Source organism: Bombina bombina, chromosome 4 (genome assembly GCF_027579735.1).
Source record: "Bombina bombina isolate aBomBom1 chromosome 4, aBomBom1.pri, whole genome shotgun sequence".
Lineage (NCBI taxonomy): Eukaryota > Metazoa > Chordata > Amphibia > Anura > Bombinatoridae > Bombina > Bombina bombina.
This window is the reverse complement of record NC_069502.1, coordinates 1,164,413,474-1,164,434,180: the sequence shown is the minus strand read 5'-3', so window position 1 is coordinate 1,164,434,180 and position 20,707 is coordinate 1,164,413,474. Positions and strand designations below refer to the sequence as shown.

General features: G+C 41.1%; 1 protein-coding gene across 1 annotated transcript in view; it reads right to left on the bottom strand.

The window, feature by feature from the left end:
- Positions 1–6,013: 6,013 nt before the first annotated feature.
- The window catches only part of COQ8A (coenzyme Q8A), a 452,989-nt gene continuing 438,295 nt past the window's right edge, over positions 6,014–20,707 (bottom strand). The window contains exon 16 of the mRNA XM_053712627.1: positions 6,014–10,156. Within this exon, the coding sequence (XP_053568602.1) occupies positions 9,866–10,156 (291 nt within the window). The 3' untranslated portion in view covers positions 6,014–9,865. The remainder of the gene's footprint in view (positions 10,157–20,707) is intronic.

The window sequence follows — 20,707 nt, the reverse complement described above, 5'->3', positions numbered from 1 at the left end:
TAGGACACAGAGAAGGAACAATGATTTCCTGGTTAATATTCTTATTAGAAACCACATTCGGAAGGAAACCAGGTTTTGTACGCAAAACAACCTTATCTGCATGAAACACCAGATAGGGTGAATTACACTGCAAAGCAGACAATTCTGTAACTCTTCGAGCAGTAGAAATAGTTACCAAAAACAAAACTTTCCAAGATAATCACTTAATATCTATGGAATGTAAAGGTTCAAACGGAACCCCTTGAAGAACAGAAAGAACTAAATTTAGACTCCATGGAGGAGCCACAGGTTTATAGACAGGCTTGATTCTGACTAAAGCCTATGCAAACGCTTGAACGTCTGGTACTTCCGCCAGACGCCTGTGAAACAGAATAGATAGAGCAGATATCTGTCCCTTTAAGGAACTAGCTGACAATCCTTTCTCCAATCCTTCTTGGAGAAATGACAAAATCCTAGGAATCCTAATCTTACTCCACGAGTAACCCTTGGATTCAAACCAACAAAGATATTTCCGCCATATATTATGGTAAATGTTCCTGGTGACAGGTTTTCTAGCCTGGATCAAAGTATCTATAACGGATCCAGAGAACCCACGCTTAGATAGAATTAAGCGTTCAATCTCCAAGCAGTCAGTTGCAGAGAACTAGATTTGGATGCTTGAATGGACCTTGAATTAGAAGATCCTGCCTCAATGGCAGTGTCCATGGTGGAACAGATGACATGTCCACTAGGTCTGCATACCAAGTCCTGCGTGGCCACGCAGGCGCTATCAAAATTACCGAAGCCTTCTCCTGTTTGATTCTGGCTACCAGACGAGGGAGAAGGGGAAACGGTGGAAAAACATAAGCCAGATTGAAGTACCAAGGCGCTACTAGAGCATCTATCAATGCCGCTTTGGGGTCCCTGGACCTGGATCCGTAAAGAGAAAGTTTGGAGTTCTGACGGGACGCCATCAGATCCAACTCTGGAATACCCCATAGCTGGGTAAGCTGAGCAAAAACCTCCGGAAGGAGTTCCCACTCCTCCGGGTGAAAGGTCTGACGACTCAGAAAATCCGCCTCCCAGTTGTCTATTCCTGGGATGTGAATTGCAGATAGATGGCAGGAGTGATCCTCCGCCCATTTGATGATCTTGGATACTTCCTTCATGTACGCTACAGTCGTGATGTTGTCCGACTGAAACCTGATGAACCTGGCCTTCGCTAGTTGAGGCTATGCCTGAAGCGTGTTGAATATCACTCTGTTCCAAAATGTTTATCGGGAGAAGAGACTCTTCCCGAGACCATAGGCCCTGAGCTTTCAGGGAGTCCCAGACCGCACCCCAGCCTAACAGACTGGAATTGGTCGTGACAATGATCCACTCTGGTCTGCGGAAGCACATTCCCTGAGACAGGTGATCCTGAGACAACCACCAGAGAAGATAATCTCTGGTTTTCTCGTCCATTTGTATCTAAGGAGACAATCTGCATAGTCCCCATTCCACAGTTTGAGCATGCACAGCTGCAGTGGTCTGAGATGAATTCTGGCAAAGGGAACAACGTCCATTGCCGCAACCATTAACCCGATTACCTCCATGCACTGAGCCACAGAAGGCCGAGGAACAAAATGAAGAACTCGGCAAGTAGTTAAAAGTTAACTTCCTGACCTCCGTCAGAAATATTTTCATTTCTACCGAGTCTCTTAGCGTTCCCAGGAAGGGAACCCTTGTGAGCGGGGACAGACAACTTTTTCCGACGTTCACCTTCCACCCGTGAGACCTTAGAAAGGCCAGAACTATTTCTGTATGAGCCTTGGCTCTTTGAAAAGACGATCCCTGAATTAATATGTCGTCCAGATAAGGTGCTACTGCAATGCCCCGCAGTCTTAGAACCGCTAGAATGGACCCTAGCACCTTTGTGAAAATTCTTGTCCAGAAAGGCGAACCTTAGGAACTGATGGTGATCTTTGTGGATAGGAATATGTAGGTACGCATCCTTTAAATCCACGGTAGTCATATATTGATCTTCCTTGATCAATGGTAAGATTGTCCGAATGGTTTCCATTTTGAATGATGGAACTCAAAATGGAAACCATCTAGGATTGGCCTGAAAGTTCCTTCCTTTTTGGGAACTACAAACAGGTTTGAGTAAAAACCCAGTCCTTGCTCTGCAGTTGGAACTGGGTGTAACACTCCCATCTTTAGAAGATCTTCTACACAGCGTAAGAACGTCTGTTTCTTTGTCTGGTCTGAAGACAAACGAGAAATGTGGAACCTTCCCCTTGGGGGAGAGTCTTCGATTTCTAGAAGATACCCTTGAGCAACAATTTCTAATGCCCAGGGATCTGGAACATCTCTTGCCCAAGCGTGAGCAAGAGAGAAAGTCTGCCTCCTACTAGATCCGGTCCCGGAGTGGGGGCTACCCTTTCATGCTGTCTTGGTAGCAGCAGCAGGCTTCTTGGCCTGTTTACCCTTGTTCCAGCCCTGCAAAGGCTTTCATGTTGCTTTGGGCTGGGAAACGTTACCCTCTTGCAGAGGTTGAAGCAGGTCCGCTCCTGAAGTTGCGAAAGGAGCACAAATTAGCCTTGTTTTAAGCCTTAAAAGGTCTATCTTGTGGAAGGGCATGGCCCTTTCCTGATATTAAGTAATTTTGTTTTGGACAACACGTCAGCCGACCATGATTTGAGCCAGAGCGCTCTTCGAGCCACAATGGCAAAACCAGAATTTTTTGCCGCTAATTTAGTTAATTGTAAAGCGGGATCTGTAATGAAAGAATTAACCAGCTTTAGAGTATGAATTCTATCCATGACTTCGTCATATGAAGTCTCCCTCTGGAGCGACTCCTCCAGCGCCTCAACCAAAAAGCCGCTGCAGTAGTTACAGGAATAATGCAGGCAATTGGTTGAAGAAAGATACCTTGTTGAACAAATATTTTCTTTAGTAACCCTTCTAATTTGTTATCCATAGGATCTTTGAAAACACAACTGTCTTCTATTGGTATAGATGTGCGCTTAGCTAGTGTTTAAACTGCTCCCTCTACCTTAGGGACCGCCTGCCACGCGTTCCGCCTGGGGTCAGTTATGGGGAACATTTTCTTAAAGATTAGGGGGGGGGGGAACAAAAGGTACGCCTGGTCTCTCCCACTCCCTAGTCACAATATCCGCCACCCTCTTAGGGATCGGCAACGCATTAGTGTATACAGGGACTTCTAAAAACTTGTCCATTTTACACAATTTTTCTGGGACCACCATAGGGTCACAATCAACCAGCGTAGCTAAAACCTCCTTAAGCAGTACGCGGAGGTGTTCCAGCTTAAATTTAAACGCTAAGAAATCTGATTCTGCCCGCTGAGAAATTTTACCTGCGTCACAAATTTCTCCCTCACCGCCACGTCAGAGGGTTGTGAGGGTACAACAGATAAATTATCCAAAACTTCTGATTGCTCATCCTCTGTTCTTAAAACTGAGCTGACGCTTTTTAGGAAAAACAGGCAGTTTGGATAGAAATGCTGCAAGGGAATTATCCATGACTGCTGCTAATTGTTGCAATGTAATAGGGGCTAATGCGCTAGAGCAGGGGTGTCCAAACTTTGCTCTCCAGAGGTTTTGGAACTACATTTCCCATGATGCTCAGCTAGATAAAATGCTGGCTGAGCATCATCGGAAATGTAGTTTCAAAACCTCTGGAGAGCAAAGTTTGGACACCCCTGCGCTAGAGGTACTAGGCATCGCTTGCGCGGGCGTAACTGGTGTCGACACATGGGGAGAGGAAGGAGGGCTATCCTCATTACCTTCCGTTAAAGAATCATCTTGGGCCACATTTTTAAGTGTAACTGCATGGTCTTTAAAATGTTTGGATATGTTAGCACACTTTAAACACAAATGTACAAGGGGGGACCGCCATGGCTTTTAAACACATAGAACAAGGTCTATCTGTAGGCTCAGACATGTTAAACAGACCTAGACAGCACTCAAATACAGTAAAATACAATTTTTGAAAAAACAGTACTGTGCCTTTAAATAATAAAAAGCGCATACTTTTTTACTAAACCTCCAAAAATCATCCAATCTTTATGAAATTTTCACCATATGATCCTAATGCTTTGAAATGATTGCACAGTAAATTTCAAGTCAATTAACCCCCTACTGCCCAAACCAGAGCAAATTAACCATGCCACAGCCTTTGCTGTGGTCCTACCTTCCTTGGGGATTAGTTTTGATCGAAAATAAGCCTCTCTGAAGTCCTCAAGTAATCTTTGGACCCTTCACATGTATCTGCATGAAGCTGTTTGTAAAATCAACTGCGCAACTGAGGCGCGAAATTCAGGCCCCCTCCATCTTCCCTCAGGAGTTTGTGGGGCCTTCCCAAGCCAAAATAGGTATCTAAATATATGCCATGCGGAATAAAACCCCAAAAAGTGTTTTAAATGCAATATAAAACTTGTATAATGTCAGATTATCTTAAAAAATAATCGATTGCCCCTTAACAGTGTCCACCAGTGTATTGAGCCCTTTCAATAAGCCTTCCTTCTATACTAAGTCTCAGAATATGGCTTACCTTTCCCACATGGGGATTCCTGTCAGTCTTCTAGCATTACTAAGTCTTGACTAGAAAAAATGACTGAAACATACCTTAAAGCAGTTAAGCCTGCAAACTGTTCCCCCCAACTGAAGTTTTCCTGTATTCAACAGTCCTGCGTGGGAACAGCAATGGATTTTAGTTACAAGGTGCTAAAAACATTTTCCTCTCAGCAGAAATCTTCATCATTTTCTGCCTCAGTAAATAGTACAAACCGGCACTATTTTAAAATAAACTCTTGATTGAAGAAATAAAAACTCCAAATCTAACACCACAAACTCTTTACCCTCCCGTGGAGATGCTACTTGTTCGAGCGGCAAAGAGAATGACTGGGGGGGCGGAGCCTGAGGGGAGCTATATGGACAGCTCTGCTGTGTGCTCTCTTTGCCACTTCCTGTAGGGATTGAGAATATCCCACAAGTAAGGATGAATCCGTGGACTGGATACACCAATGTAAGAGAAATAACTACCCCAGCGACACCCGTGACAAGCTTGTGACCACAACTTCAAATAGAGGGACAAATGAGTACTGGCGGTGCAGTGTAAATCTTCTGAGGGAAATTTTGTGAATATCCTTAATGTAATCTTGAAATAAATGAAGAGTACCTCTATCTTCACATGCTACTAAGCTAGGCGAAGGAAATACTGGGAGGGTTGTCGAAGTGGGAGAGATAATTAAGCTCTGTTGAAGGGTGTCTTTACTTCCTCCTGGTGGCCAGGTGATGAATTCCCAACAGTAAGGAATTGTGTGGTCTCTCACCAGCATTAAAAAGAAAAGAATAATGTATAGAGCTGTAGCTAAAACTGAAGACATAATTAAGCTACAATTAGTCAATATTTTTTGTAGGTGTTTGCATAATTTAACAAATTTAATGACAATTTGCACAACAATTATTGTATGCTTTAGATAGCTTAAAGGGATAGGAAAGTCAAAATTAAATTTCCATGATTCAGATAGAGCATGTAATTTTAAGACACTTAAATTCACTTGTGAAAAAAGAATACACATATCCTACACTAGTGGGAGCTAGTTGCTGATTGGTGCCTGCACACATTTGTCTCTTGTGATTGGCTAAATAGATGTGTTCAGCTAGCTGCCAGAACTGCAATGATGTTCCTTCAGCAAAGGATAACAAGATAATGAAGCAAATTTTATAATAGGAGTATATTCGAAAGTTGTTTCATGATTTGTATATAGAACATACAAATTTTAAGAAAATGGTGGGGTTTTCTGTCCCTTTAAGTAACATTTACAAGTACGAGAAAATGTTATAATATTGCAAAGTGCACTGCACCCACCAGACTACTTTATAGCGCCACCTGGCTGGCAATATTTTCTGTTCTTGTACTATCACGACAAAATGTAAGAGATTAAACATTTACACACATTGGAAACCACACAAAGAATTCACAGAAGTTTAACCTGTTTTTTTTATAGAGAAAATAAACACATACAAAACCTTTTTGGCAGATTTTATTAATTTTGCTATTGAAAATTACAGAATTCTGCTAAAAAATGTGTGCATATTTTTATGTATTAAAAGTTATACATTCAGCGGTCACTGTGGACGGACAATATTTCCAGAGATTTGGCACTTTTGTTGCTATACGGCAGGTGTGTTTACATTTAACGCAACTGGAGAGGAAAGGCAGAAAAAAAAAAAAAAAGATATGTTCTTGCCTAAATAATGTATTTACTACACAACTATAAGCTTTTTACAGTTTTCACACCAAATGATTATGTAATAATTTGCTATTTTAATTGGAATTTAAAATGTAAGCCAGACACATTTTCTAAAGTTACATCTATTCTGGAAAAATGGAATTACTTTTTCCTGTCATCACTTTGCTTAGCTACTTGGCATTTTTAGCAAACATGTAACCGCAAATAAAAAAAAATGTCACAAAGTATTCAGACAATAACCACCATAAAATAATATTAGGTAATTAACAGATTGTTGCACTCAAGATTATTATTGTGCCAAAAAAATAGTTGCAGTTTAACATGTAAAAATATATAGATTTTTTTTTTTTTTACATGAAAAGTGGTTAGCTGCAAACAGTAAGAAATATTTCATACCTTAAAGTTATTGATCGCCGTTGGTTGAGATGGACAAAGCCTCCTTCATATTTGACAACTACATAACACTTATTTAGAGAGAGTGCAATGTCACTTTAATTTGTGCCCTGACATTAATTTTGTTGTAGTAAAACAAGTCCAGACAATGGTATGAAAGGCATTTAACTTTCGTAGCTAGAGCAATAATTCAGTTGTGCCAAGGATTGCTTTGCAATTCCCTTAAAGGGACACTGAACCCAATTTTTTTCTTCCATGATTCAGATAGAGAATGCAATTTTAAGCAACTTTCTAATTTACTCCTATTATACATTTTTCTTTGTTTTCTTGCTATCTTTATTTGAAAAAAAGAGAGGAATGTAAGCTTACGAGCTGGCCCATTTTTGGTTCAGAACCCTGGATAGCGCTTGCTGATTGGTGAATACCATTTAGCCACCAATCAGCAAGAACAACCTAGGTGCCGAACCAAAGATGGTCCGGCTCGTAAGTTTACATTCCTGCTTTTTTAAATAAAGATAAAAAGAGAACAAAGAAAAATTGATAGTAGGAGTAAATTAAAAAGTTGCTTAAAATTGCTGCTCTATCTGAATCACGAAAGAAAAAAATGTGGGTTCAGTGTCCCTTTAAACAGTAATATAACGGTTTATGCCTATGCACAGAATACAATGCCTGTTCAGCCGGTCTTCAAGTGTTACTGCTCTCTATGGTGAATTGCCACCAATATACATAAAGGACCATTAAAGGGACATCAAATCATGAAAGAAAAAGTGTTTCATATGTCCCTTTAATGGTCCTTTATGTATATTGGTGACAATTCACCAGAGAGAGCAGTAACACTTGAAGACCGGGCTGAACAGGCATTGTATTCTGTGCATACTTATGATTTGGAAAGAGCATGCAATTTTAAACCATTTACGTCTATTATCTAATTTGCTTCATTCTCTTGATATTCTTTGTTTAAAAGCATACCTAAATAGGCTCAGTAGCTGCTGATTGGTGGCTGCACATAGATGCTTCGTGTGATTGTTGAAGAAATAGCAATGCACATGGGTACGCGAAAGAATGAAGCAAATTAGATAATTGAAGTTAATTGGGATGTTTAAAATTGTATTCTATATGAATCATGAAAGAAAATTTTTGGGTTTCACGTCCTTTTAAATACCATAGAATTGCATAATTAACAGATACATAATAAAGAGACCACGCAACAACAATTGCTTTGAATTTCACATGTACAGTAGACTTTTTTCTAACAACTTTCAAAATGTAGTTTGACTTCCCTACCCCTGTATCATGTGACCGCAATCAGCCAGTCACACTCATATGCCTCTACTGAGTGCTCAGTAGGAGTTGGTGCCTCAGAAAGTGTGCATAAAGTGATAATAGTAAATTGGAATAATTATGAAAGTTTAATTTTGACTTTGTCTCTTTAAAAAGGAAATGAGACAATGAAATGCACAGACATTTTGTAAATAAACCATTTCCAATACACTTGTATTAGCAAAAATGCTTCTATCAAAAGCTATGCTTAAAGCAGTGATTGTGTTTTGCGTTTATGGGGCATATGTACATATGTCTGCTCATACAGCCAGGGCTGCCATGCATTAATGAGTGATAATACATACCAGACTAATCACCATCATATATGCTTCATGAGCAGGTGCACGGGACCTATGTACATATGTGCACTGTAGCGCTTAAAAGGGACACTGAACCCAATTTTTTTTCTTTCATGATAGAGCATGCACATTTAAGCAACTTTCTAATTTACTCCTTTTATCCATTTTTCTTCATTTTCTTGCTATCTTTATTTGAAAAAGCAAGAATGTAAGCCTTTGAGCCGGCCCATTTTTGGTTCAGCACCCTGGATAGCGCTTGCTGATTACCATTTAGCCACCAATCAGCAAGAACAACCTAGGTGCTGAACCAAAGATGGGCCGGCTCGTAAGCTTGCATTCCTGCTTTTTTAAGTAAAGATGCATAGAGAACAAAGAAAAATTGATAGTAGGATTTGTTTAAAATCGCATGCTCTATCTAAATCATGAAAGAAAAAATTTGGGTTCAGTGTCCCTTTAAGAGGTCACGACTTCACTAAAAGCATTATTTTAATGCACATGCTTCTAATAAAACTGAAATGCAATCACTTCAATTTTCATTTTGAGCTTTGTATAATTGTTAGGAAGCTTTACAGTTCACTAGTAGTGTTTAATCAGTACAGAGAAGCAGTTTCCCTCAAGCAGAAAATAACTATTAAAATCATAGGTACCAGGAAACAATAACTTCTATGGTTTCTACATATACGGCACTGACTGTTTCCTATAGGTTGCCATTTAAATTTTGGCACAAATAAAGAGCAGAAGTTATAACTTGTAAGTCATTCTATCATCACAGCACCTGGATGTTTAGCTTAATGTTCTCACATTTTGCTAAAAAGAAAAGTGTTTGCCTGTAATTTGTCACAATACTGAAACAAACCCCTTCAGCTGCTAGCAGTACCAGTGAGATCTGTAACCTACATCCATGAGTTTGCTTTAAAGCTGTCTTATTCATACTATTTCTTAGAGAGAGAAATTATATTAAACAGATGTCTGCCATCTGAGTGTGAGGTGTCTACCAGGAAATTATGGCCCTTTTTCTTTTTGTATTTTTTGCTTGCCATTAATACCTCCCTTTTACTCATGGAAAGGCACATTATATCAACGCATTTCACAATTTCCTTGTCCAAAACAAAAAACTCAGATTAGACCGATTACAATTAACAGTACAAAAAGCATTTAATATTATTACTTATTAGCAATAAAACAAAAACTGGAGGGAAAAACAAAAAAATTACGTTTTCATTGAACATTAAGCAAAGTAAAGCAAAGATGTATATTTTCTATGAACGCCACACCTTTGTTAGCTGTCAAACATCTGATACTTCTCTCTCACATTTTATTACCCCATCTATGAGCGAGTTAAATCTCTCTGCACTTCTTCTTTCAAAGCTTTAGCAGTCATTAGGTTTCTATTTATTTATTTTTAAAGAGAGAGAAAAAAAATGTTTCTAAAGCTTTCCATACACCTATTTCCATCCAGAGTGTCAGTCAAGTTCCTGTTCAGACCATCTCCCGGACTTTCCGCAGCCATTAGAATGTCCTATTCTGGCCAGTGAGATGCAAGAGATTTTTAGATTGTAATTTAATAATTTTCTGAGACAAGAGGAAAAAACCATGAACAACAGAACTGCACCAATTATGGTTTTCCATCTCCTTTTTCCTTCCAATATTTTGCATAGGCTTCCTCAAACATGTCCTTACAGGCAATCTTAGCCTTCAGCTTTGAGCATATTAGGAAGGATCCTCCCATCTTGCGGTGCAGGGAATAGGTTTCCTCAGGTGGTGGGGTCAGACGATGCTTTAACATAACCGGAATAAGACGATGAATTCTCTCTGTAGTACTCTGGCAACCAAAGTCAAAAGGCTCATGGGACGCAAAAGCCTCTCCCAAGATCAGAATCGCATCGATGTGGGCATTTTCCATGGTCTAGAATATCAGGAAAAAAACAACAAAATATAATCAAAACCCAAGCAGCAATTCGGTCAATGCAAACACAAAGATCACAAAAGGAATATAAAATCTTAAAACCATTAAAAGAAAATTTATGCTTACCTGATAAATGTATTTCTTTTTTTGACACAATGAGCCCACGGATCATCTTAATTACTAATGGGATATTCACCTCCTGGTCAGCAGAGCTGTTAAATAGCTCCTCCCTTCCCTCCCACTCCAGTCATTCGACCGAAGTTAGGAAGAGAAAGGAAAAGCCAAGGTGCAGAAGTGTCTGAAGTTCACAATAACCCACAACCTGTCTAAAAGAACAGGGCGGGCCGGGCTTGAAGAACCTTTCTCCCAAAAGCGGCCTCAGCCGAGGCAAAAGTGTCAAATTTGTAGAACTTTGAAAAAGTGTGAAGAGAGGACCAAGTTGCAGCCTTACAAATCTGTTCCACAGAAGCTTAATTTTTGAACGCCCATGAGGAAGCAACAGCCCTCGTGAAATGAGCCATAACTCTCTCGGCAGGCTGCTGTCCAGCAGTCTCATATGCAAAACGTATGATACTCTTCAGCCAAAAAGAAAGAAGTAGCTGTAGCTTTCTGTCCCTTGCGTTTGCTTGAGAAAACCACAAACAAAAAAGAAGACTGACGAAAGTCCTTAGTCGCCTGCAGGTAGAACTTTAAAGCACGGACCACGTCCAAATTGTGCAGAAGTCTTTCTTTCTGAGAAGAAGGATTAGGACACAAGGAAGGAACAACAATCTCCTGATTAATGTTCCGATCAGAAACAACCTTAGGAAGAAATCCTAATTTAGTATGTAACACTACCTTATCTGAATGGAAAATAAGAGAGACTGCAATGCTGAGAGCTCAGACACTCTCCAAGCAGAGGAAATAGCAACCAGAAATAAAACTTTCCAGGATAACAACTTAATATCTAAAAAACGCATAGGCTCAAACGGAGCCCCTTGAAGAACTTTGAGAACCAAATTAAGACTCCATGGAGGAGTAACAGGTTTGAACACAGGCCTGACAGAACAATTGTACATCTGGAACATCCGCCAGACGTTTGTGTAACAAAATAGATAAGGCTGAGATTTGCCCCTTTAGTGAACTTGTTGATAAACCTTTCTCCAAACCCTCTTGGAGAAAAGACAACATTCTAGGAATCCTAATTGTACTCCATGATTAGCCCTTGGATTCACACCAATAGAGATATTTACGCCAAATCTTATGGTAAATCCTTCTAGTAACAGGCTTATGAGCCTGAATCATGGTCTCTATAACAGAGTCCGAAAATCCCAGCTTGGATAAAATTAAGCATTTAATCTCCAAGCAGTCAGCTTCAGAGAAACTAGATTTGGGTGAAGGAAGGGTCCCTGAATCAGAAGGTCCTTCCTCAACGGAAGTCTCCAAGGTGGTAGAGATGTCATCTCCACCAGATCTGCATACCAAATCCTGCAAGGCCAGGCCAATGCTATGAGGATCACCGAGGCCCTTTCCTGTTTGATTCGAGCAATTACTCGAGGAAGAAGAGCAAACAGAGGAAACAGGTATGCTATATTGATGGTCCAAGGGGCCGCCAGAGAATCTATCAGTTCCGCCTGGGGGTCCCTGGATCTCGACCCGTATCTCTGAAGCTTGGCATTCTGCCGCGATGCCATGAGATCCAATGCCGACTGACCCCACTTGAGAATCAGGCTGGAGAACACTTCCGGATGGAGTTCCCACTCCCCCGGATGAAAGGTCTGCCTGCTCAGAAAATCCGCCTCCCAGTTGTCCACCCCTGGGATGTGGATTGCCAACAGACAGCAAGAATGGGCCTCCGCCCACTGAATTATTTTGGATACCTCTCATCGCCAAGGAACTCCTCGTTCCTCCCTGATGATTGATGAAGGCCACTGACGTTATGTTGTCCGACTGGAACCTGATAAACTGTACTGAGGCTAACTGGGGCCAGGCCAGAAGAGCATTGTAGATCATTCTCAGTTCCAGAATGTTTATGGGTAAAACAGACTGAGTCCATATTCCCTGAGCCTTTAGAGAGCCCCACCCTAGAAGGCTGACATCTGTTGTCACAATCACCCAAGATGGTTTTGTGAAAGCATGATCCCTGGGAGAGATGATCCAGAGACAACCACCATTGTAGAGAGTCCCTTGTCTCCTGTTTCAGAAGAAGTCGAGGGTACAAGTCTGAATAATCTCCGTTCCATTGTCTCAGCATGTTCAACTGCAGAGCTCTGAGATGGAAGCGAGCAAACGGGATGATGTCCATTGTTGCCACCATCAGCCCGATTAGCTCCATGCACTGAGCCACTGACGGTCGAGGAGTGGACTGAAGGACTAGGCAAGTATCGATAATCTTTAATTTCCTGACTTCTGTCAGAAAAATCTTTATAGACAGAGAGTCTATTATGGTTCCTAAGAAAGCTACCCTTGGTGTTTGGAACCAAGAACTCTTTTCTGAATTTACCTTCCATCCGTGAGATCTTAGGAAGGACAACACCAAGTCTGTGTGGGATCTTGCTATCTGAAAGGATGGCGCCTGAACTAGAATGTCGTCCAGATAAGGCGCCACTGCAATGCCTTTTGATCGAAGCACCGCCAATAGAGATCCCAGAACCTTTGTTAAGATTCTGGGAGCTGTGGCCAGCCTGAAAGGAAGAGCCACAAACTGGAAGTGTTTGTCCAAAAAGGCAAACCTTAAGAACTTGTGATGATCCCTGTGAATGGGAACATGTAGATATGCGTCCTTTAAATCCCGTTGTCATAAATTGACCCTCCTGGATCAATGGAACGAATTGTTTCCATCATGAAGGACGGTACCCTAAGAAGCTTGTTTAGACTTTTGAGGTCTAAAATTGGTCTGAAGGTTCCCTCCTTTTTGGGAACCACAAACAGATTTGAATAAAACCTCTGACCTTGTTACAGTAATGGAACGGGAACAATCACTCCCAGAGCAGAGAGGTCTTCTACAAAATGTAAAAACGCCTCTTTCTCTGGTCTGCAGATAATCTTGAAAGAAGAAACCTGCCTCTGGGAGGAAAACTTTTAAACTCCAATTTGTATCCCTGAGACACTATTTCTATTGCCCAGGGATCCTGGACATCCCGAAAACTAGGCTTGAACGAAAGAAAGTCTGCCCCCTACCAGATCCGGTCTCGGATCGAGTGCATGCCCTTCATGCTGTCTTGGAATAACTAACCGGCTTCTTGGACTGTTTTCCTTTGTTCCAAGACTGGCTGGATCTCCATGTAGGTTTAGACTGTTCCTGCTTAGAGGCGGAAGAGGAAGAGTTGCCTTTGAAATTTTGAAAATTGCTGTCCTTTTTGTTTATTTCTCTTATCTTGAGGGAGAAGATGACCTTTACCTCCCGTGATATCAGAAATAATGTCCTTCAGATCAGGACCAAACAAGGTCTTCCCCTTGTAAGGAATAGCCAGAAGTTTTGACTTGGATGACACATCCGCAGACCAAGGTTTTAACCATAAAGCTCTGAGGGCTAGAATAGAAAAACTCGAAATCTTATATACCAAAAATTTTCTGTCTTAAATGTAAATAAGGGCGGGTGGTGGACTCTCCATTCCCGGAAAGAAATTTATAAGGTAAGCATACATTTTGTTTTCTTTCCTATGGCATGGAGAGTCCACAAATTCATTCCAATTACTAGCGGGAACCAATACCCAAGCTAGAGGACACAGAATGAAAGGGAGGGAGAACAAGACAGGAGGACCTAAACAGAAGGCACCACCACTTAAAGAACTTATCTCCCAAAGGAAGACTCAGCAGAGGAAAAAGTAACAAATTTGTAGAATTTGGAAAAAGTATGCAAAAAAAAAAAAAAAAAAAAAAAGACCAATACAGATACTGCTAATCAGATAACACTACTCAAAGGGACACTGAACCCAAATGTTTTCTTTTGGGATTCAAATAGCGCATGCAATTTTAAGCAACTTTCTAATTTACTCCTATTATCAATTTGTCTTCATTATCTTGGTATCTTTATTTAAAATGCAAGAATGTACGTTTTTAGATGGAGGCCTATTTTTAGTGAACAACCTGGGTTGTTCAAGCTCAATCTGAATCACAAAAGAAAAAATGTGTGTTCAGTGTCCCTTCAACCAGAGAGAAAGAACATTGGAATTGTCCTTCTGACCCTTACGCTTACCAGTAAAAAAAACTAACAGGGCAGTAGACTGCTGAAAATGTTTAGTTGTTTGTAGATAAAATATTTAGAGCACGCACAACATCCGGGTTGTGTAACAAACGTTCAATCTGAGAAGAAGGATTTGGACAAAAGGAAAGAACGTCTTGATTGATGTTGCGATCCGATACCACTTTGATAAGAAACCGCAATTTGGTACAAAGGACCTCCTTATCCGCATGAAAAATAAAATAAGGGGAATCACATTGCAAAGGCGAAAGTTCAGAAACTCTGCGAACAGATGAAATAGCAAGTAGAAACAAAACCTACCATAACTTAATATCAACCAAATGCATAGGCTCAAATGGAGACTGCTGCAGAACTTTAAGAACAAGATTAAGGCTCCAGGGAGGAACAACAGTTTTAAACACAGGCCTGATTCTGACCAAAACCTGAACAAAAGATTGAACATCTGGCAGACCTGTCAGACGTTTGAGCAAAAGGATAAACAGTGCAGAAATCTGACAAAACCTTTCTCCAGGCCCCCCTAAAGAAAGGACAGATGCGAGGAACTCTCACCCGAGTTAATGAGAAAACCATTTTGATACACACCAATATAGGTATTTACGCTATACCTTATGGTAACGACTAACAGGCTTACAAGCCTGAAGCATAGTATTAATGACCTTCTCAGAAAAACCACGCCTAGCTAAGACTAGGCGTTCAAGCAGTCAGTTTCAGAGAATCTAGATCTGGGTGGAGGAAAGAAACCTGAAGTAGAAGGTCCTTCCTTCCGCGAACCAGATCCTGCAAGGTAAGGCAGGAGCTATTAAAATCACAGACGCCCTCTCCTAAGATACGAACAATGACTCGAGGAAGGAGAGCAAACGGTGGGAACATGTACGCTAGACTGAAGTTCCAAAGCACCGCCAGAGCATCTATCAGAGCGTCTATCAGAAAGACCTAAGCACCTATTGATCTTGAACCGTACATAGGAAGTTTGGCGTTTAAACTCGACATCAGATCCAACTCCGGAAACCCTCTACCTGAGAGTAATCATTGTGAAAACCTCTGAGTGGGGAGCCCACTCCCCAAGGTGAAAGGTCTGCCTGCTCAGAAAATCCGCTTCCCATTAGTCCACCTCTTGGATGAGAATAGCAAAGAGGAGGTAATCGTGGGACTCTACCCACTTGAGAATGCAAGTCACTTCCTTCATTGCTAAGGAACTCAGGAGTTCCTCCCTGGTGATTAATGAATGCAACCGGGGTGGTGATATACAACTGAAATCTGATAAACTGGACTAAAACTAGATGAAGCCAGGCTATTAAGACATTGACAATTGTTCTCAACCCTAGAGAGTTTAAGGGAAGAGAAGACTCCTCCTGAGATTAATGAACCTGAGCCTTTAAGAACCCCAAAGCGCTCCCCAGCCAGAAAGGCTGGCGTCCGGGGATGCAATCACCCAGGATGGTTTCAGGAAGCATGTACCCTGAGACAGAAGGTCCTGTGAAATCCACAAAGATAGAGAGTTTCTTATTAGGGAATCCAGAGCTATCCTCTGTGATATGTCTGAGAGGTCTCCGTTCCATCGTCTAATGGAAAGAAGTCCATGGTAGCAATCATCAGATCATTACTTCCATACACTAAGCCACATATGAACAGGAAGAAAGGCAAGAAGCCAGAGGATTTTCTGACCTCCATCAGAAAAATCTTTATGGACAGAAAATCTATATCGTTCCTAAGAAACACACCCTGGTGTTTAGCACAGGGAACTCCTCTCCAGATTCACCTTCTGCGCATGGAAACAAGAATAGACAAATTCTCTGTGTAAAGATTCGAGGAGCCGTAGCAAGGCAAAAGGGAAGGGCAAAACCCCCCCAAAACTGGAAATATATGTCCAGAAATGCAAAACGCAGAAATTGGTGATGCTCCCTGTGAATGTGAACATCTTCATATGCGTCCTTCAGGTCTATGGTAGTCATAAACTGACCCTCCTGAACCAAGGGAAGAATGGAACGAAGTGTCTCAATTTCGAAGGACGGAACCTTGAGGAATTTGTTGAGACACTTTAGGTCTAAAATGGGGCAAAGAGATATTTTTTGGGGGGGATCAAAAAGGATTTGAGTAGAATCCCTGACCCTGTTCCTCTACTGTAACTATCACCCCTAGGGAAGATAGGTCCTTAATCCAGATGGAGAGAGGCCTTCTTACACTGCATAGAGGACAACCTGGACAGAGTAATCTGCCCCTGGGAGGGTAAGACTTGAATCATATTCTGTAACCCTGGGATACTATTTCCACGGACCAAAGATCCGGGACATCTTTGATCCAAGCCGGTCGAAAAAAGAAAAGTCTGCTTCCTACTTAATCCACCACTGGATCTGGGATGGCCCCTTCATGCTGATTTAGAATCAGCTGAGGGTTTCTTTGCTAGTTTTCCTTTATTTCAAGGCTGACTGGAGCTCCATGAAGTCCTGGATTGCTCCGGTTTGGAACAGGAAAATAAAGACGTATGTCCCTTGAAATTGCAAAAGGGACAAAAATTTAAATTCTGGCGACCCTTAAGTCTATTCTATTTGTCCTGTGGTAGGAAGGAACCCTTCCCACCAGGAATTTTGGAAATCATCTCCGCCAAACCAGGACCAAATAATGTCTTTGGACTTGGAAGATACATCTGCAGACCAAGATTTTAACCAGAGAGTTCTGCGAGCTAGAACTGCAAAGCTAGAGATCTTGACTCCCAGTCTAACCACTTGCATGCTGGCATCACAGATAAATGTATTAGCCAGCATTAGAGCCTTGATCCTATCATGGATCTCCCTCTATCATAGTCTCCTCTGAAACAAGGAATCGCACCAATATGATGCTGCACCCGCAACCATAACAATACTTGCTAACGGGCTGCCTTTGAATCCCAGAGGGATGTACATATTTAAATAAGCCTCCAGCTTTTTATTCATGGAATCCTCTTTGCCAGAGTAGAGATAGCTCCCTCTACCTTAGGCACAGTGCGCCACAAGTCGCGCACAGAGTCCGTAACAGGAAACATTATCTAAAAAACATAATTTATGTAAGAACTTACCTGATAAATTCATTTCTTTCATATTAGCAAGAGTCCATGAGCTAGTGACGTATGGGATATACATTCCTACCAGGAGGGGCAAAGTTTCCCAAACCTCAAAATGCCTATAAATACACCCCTCACCACACCCACAAATCAGTTTAACGAATAGCCAAGAAGTGGAGTGATAAGAAAAAAGTGCGAAAGCATAAAAAATAAGGAATTGGAATAATTGTGCTTTATACAAAAAAATCATAACTACCACAAAAAAGGGTGGGCCTCATGGACTCTTGCTAATATGAAAGAAATGAGGTAAGTTCTTACATAAGTTATGTTTTCTTTCATGTAATTAGCAAGAGTCCATGAGCTAGTGACGTATGGGATAATGACCACCCAAGATGTGGATCTTTCCACGCAAGAGTCACTAGAGAGGGAGGGATAAAATAAAGACAGCCAATTCCTGCTGAAAATAATCCACACCCAAAATAAAGTTTAAATGAAAACATAAGCAGAAGATTCAAACTGAAACAGCTGCCTGAAGTACTTTTCTACCAAAAACTGCTTCAGAAGAAGAAAACACATCAAAATGGTAGAATTTAGTAAAAGTATGCAAAGAAGACCAAGTTGCTGCTTTGCAAATCTGATCAACCGAAGCTTCATTCCTAAACGCCCAGGAAGTAGAAACTGACCTAGTAGAATGAGCTGTAATCCTTTGAGGCGGAGTTTTACCCGACTCAACATAGGCATGATGAATTAAAGATTTCAACCAAGATGCCAAAGAAATGGCAGAAGCTTTCTGGCCTTTTCTAGAACCGGAAAAGATGACAAAGTCTTTCGGAAAGTCTTGGTAGCTTCAACATAATATTTCAAAGCTCTAACAACATCCAAAGAATGCAATGATTCCTCCTTAGAATTCTTAGGATTAGGGCATAATGAAGGAACTACAATTTCTCTACTAATGTTGTTGGAATTCACAACCTTAGGTAAAAATTTAAAAGACGTTCGCAACACCACCTTATCCTGATGAAAAATCAGAAAAGGAGACTCACAAGAAAGAGCAGACAATTCAGAGACTCTTCTGGCAGAAGAGATGGCCAAAAGGAACAAAACTTTCCAAGAAAGTAATTTAATGTCCAATGAATGCATAGGTTCAAACGGAGGAGCTTGAAGAGCCCACAGAACCAAATTCAAACTCCAAGGAGGAGAAATTGACTTAATGACAGGTTTTATACGAACCAAGGCTTGTACAAAACAATGAATATCAGGAAGATTAGCAATCTTTCTGTGAAAAAGAACAGAAAGAGCAGAGATTTGACCTTTCAAGGAACTTGCGGACAAACCTTTATCTAAACCATTCTGAAGAAACTGTAAAATTCTCGGAATTCTAAAAGAATGCCAGGAAAAATGATGAGAAAGACACCAAGAAATATAAGTCTTCCAGACTCTATAATATATCTCTCTAGATACAGATTTACGAGCCTGTAACATAGTATTAATCACAGAGTCAGAGAAACCTCTTTGACTAAGAATCAAGCGTTCAATCTCCATACCTTTAAATTTAAGGATTTGAGATCCTGATGGAAAAAAGGACCTTGTGACAGAAGGTCTGGTCTTAACGGAGGAGTCCACGGTTGGCAAGAGGCCATCCGGACAAGATCCGCATACCAAAACCTGTGAGGCCATGCTGGAGCTACCAGCAGAACAAACGAGCATTCCTTCAGAATCTTGGAGATTACTCTTGGAAGAAGAACTAGAGGCGGAAAGATATAGGCAGGATGATACTTCCAAGGAAGTGATAATGCATCCACTGCCTCCGCCTGAGGATCCCGGGATCTGGACAGATACCTGGGAAGTTTCTTGTTTAGATGAGAAGCCATCAGATCTATTTCTGGAAGTTCCCACATTTGAACAATCTGAAGAAATACCTCTGGGTGAAGAGACCATTCGCCCGGATGCAAAGTTTGGCGACTGAGATAATCCGCTTCCCAATTGTCTATTCCTGGAATATGAACCGCAGAGATTAGACAGGAGCTGGATTCCGCCCAAACCAGAATTCGAGATACTTCTTTCATAGCCAGAGGACTGTGAGTCCCTCCTTGATGATTGATGTATGCCACAGTTGTGACATTGTCTGTCTGAAAAAAAATGAACGATTCTCTCTTCAGAAGAGGCCAAGACTGAAGAGCTCTGAAAATTGCACGGAGTTCCAAAATATTGATCGGTAATCTCACCTCCTGAGATTCCCAAACCCCTTGTGCTGTCAGAGACCCCCACACAGCTCCCCAACCTGTAAGACTTGCATCTGTTGAAATTACAGTCCAGGTCGGAAGAACAAAAGAAGCCCCCTGAACTAAACGATGGTGATCTGTCCACCACGTCAGAGAGTGTTGTACAATCGGTTTTAAAGATATTAATTGAGATATCTTTGTGTAATCCCTGCACCATTGGTTCAGCATACAGAGCTGAAGAGGTCGCATGTGAAAGCGAGCAAAGGGGATCGCGTCCGATGCAGCAGTCATAAGACCTAGAATTTCCATGCATAAGGCTACCGAAGGTAATGATTGTGACTGAAGGTTTCGACAAGCTGAAATCAATTTTAGACGTCTCTTGTCTGTCAAAGACAGAGTCATGGACACTGAATCTATCTGGAAACCCAAAAAGGTTACCCTTGTCTGAGGAATCAATGAACTTTTTAGTGAATTGATCCTCCAACCATGATTTTGAAGAAACAACAAAAGTCGATTTGTATGAAATTCTGCTAAATGTGAAGACTGAGCAAGTACCAAGATATCGTCCAAATAAGGAAATACCACAATACCCTGTTCTCTGATTACAGATAGAAGGGCACCGAGAACCTTTGTAAAAATTCTTGGAGCTATTGCTAGGCCAAACGGCAGAGCCACAAACTGGTAATGCTTGTCTAGGTAAGAGAATCTCAGAAACTGAAAGTGAGCTGGATGAATCGGAATATGCAGATATGCATCTTGTAAATCTATTGTAGACATATAATGCCCTTGCTGAACAAAAGGCAGGATAGTCCTTACAGTTACCATTTTGAATGTTGGTATCCTTACATAACGATTCAATATTTTTAGATCCAGAACTGGTCTGAAGGAATTCTCCTTCTTTGGTACAATGAAGAGATTCAAATAAAACCCCAGCCCCTGTTCCAGAACTGGAACTGGCATAATTACTCCAGCCAACTCTAGATCTGAAACACATTTCAGAAATGCTTGAGCTTTCGCTGGGTTTACTGGGACACGGGAAAGAAAAAATCTCTTTGCAGGAGGTCTTATCTTGAAACCAATTCTGTACCCTTCTGAAATAATGTTCTGAA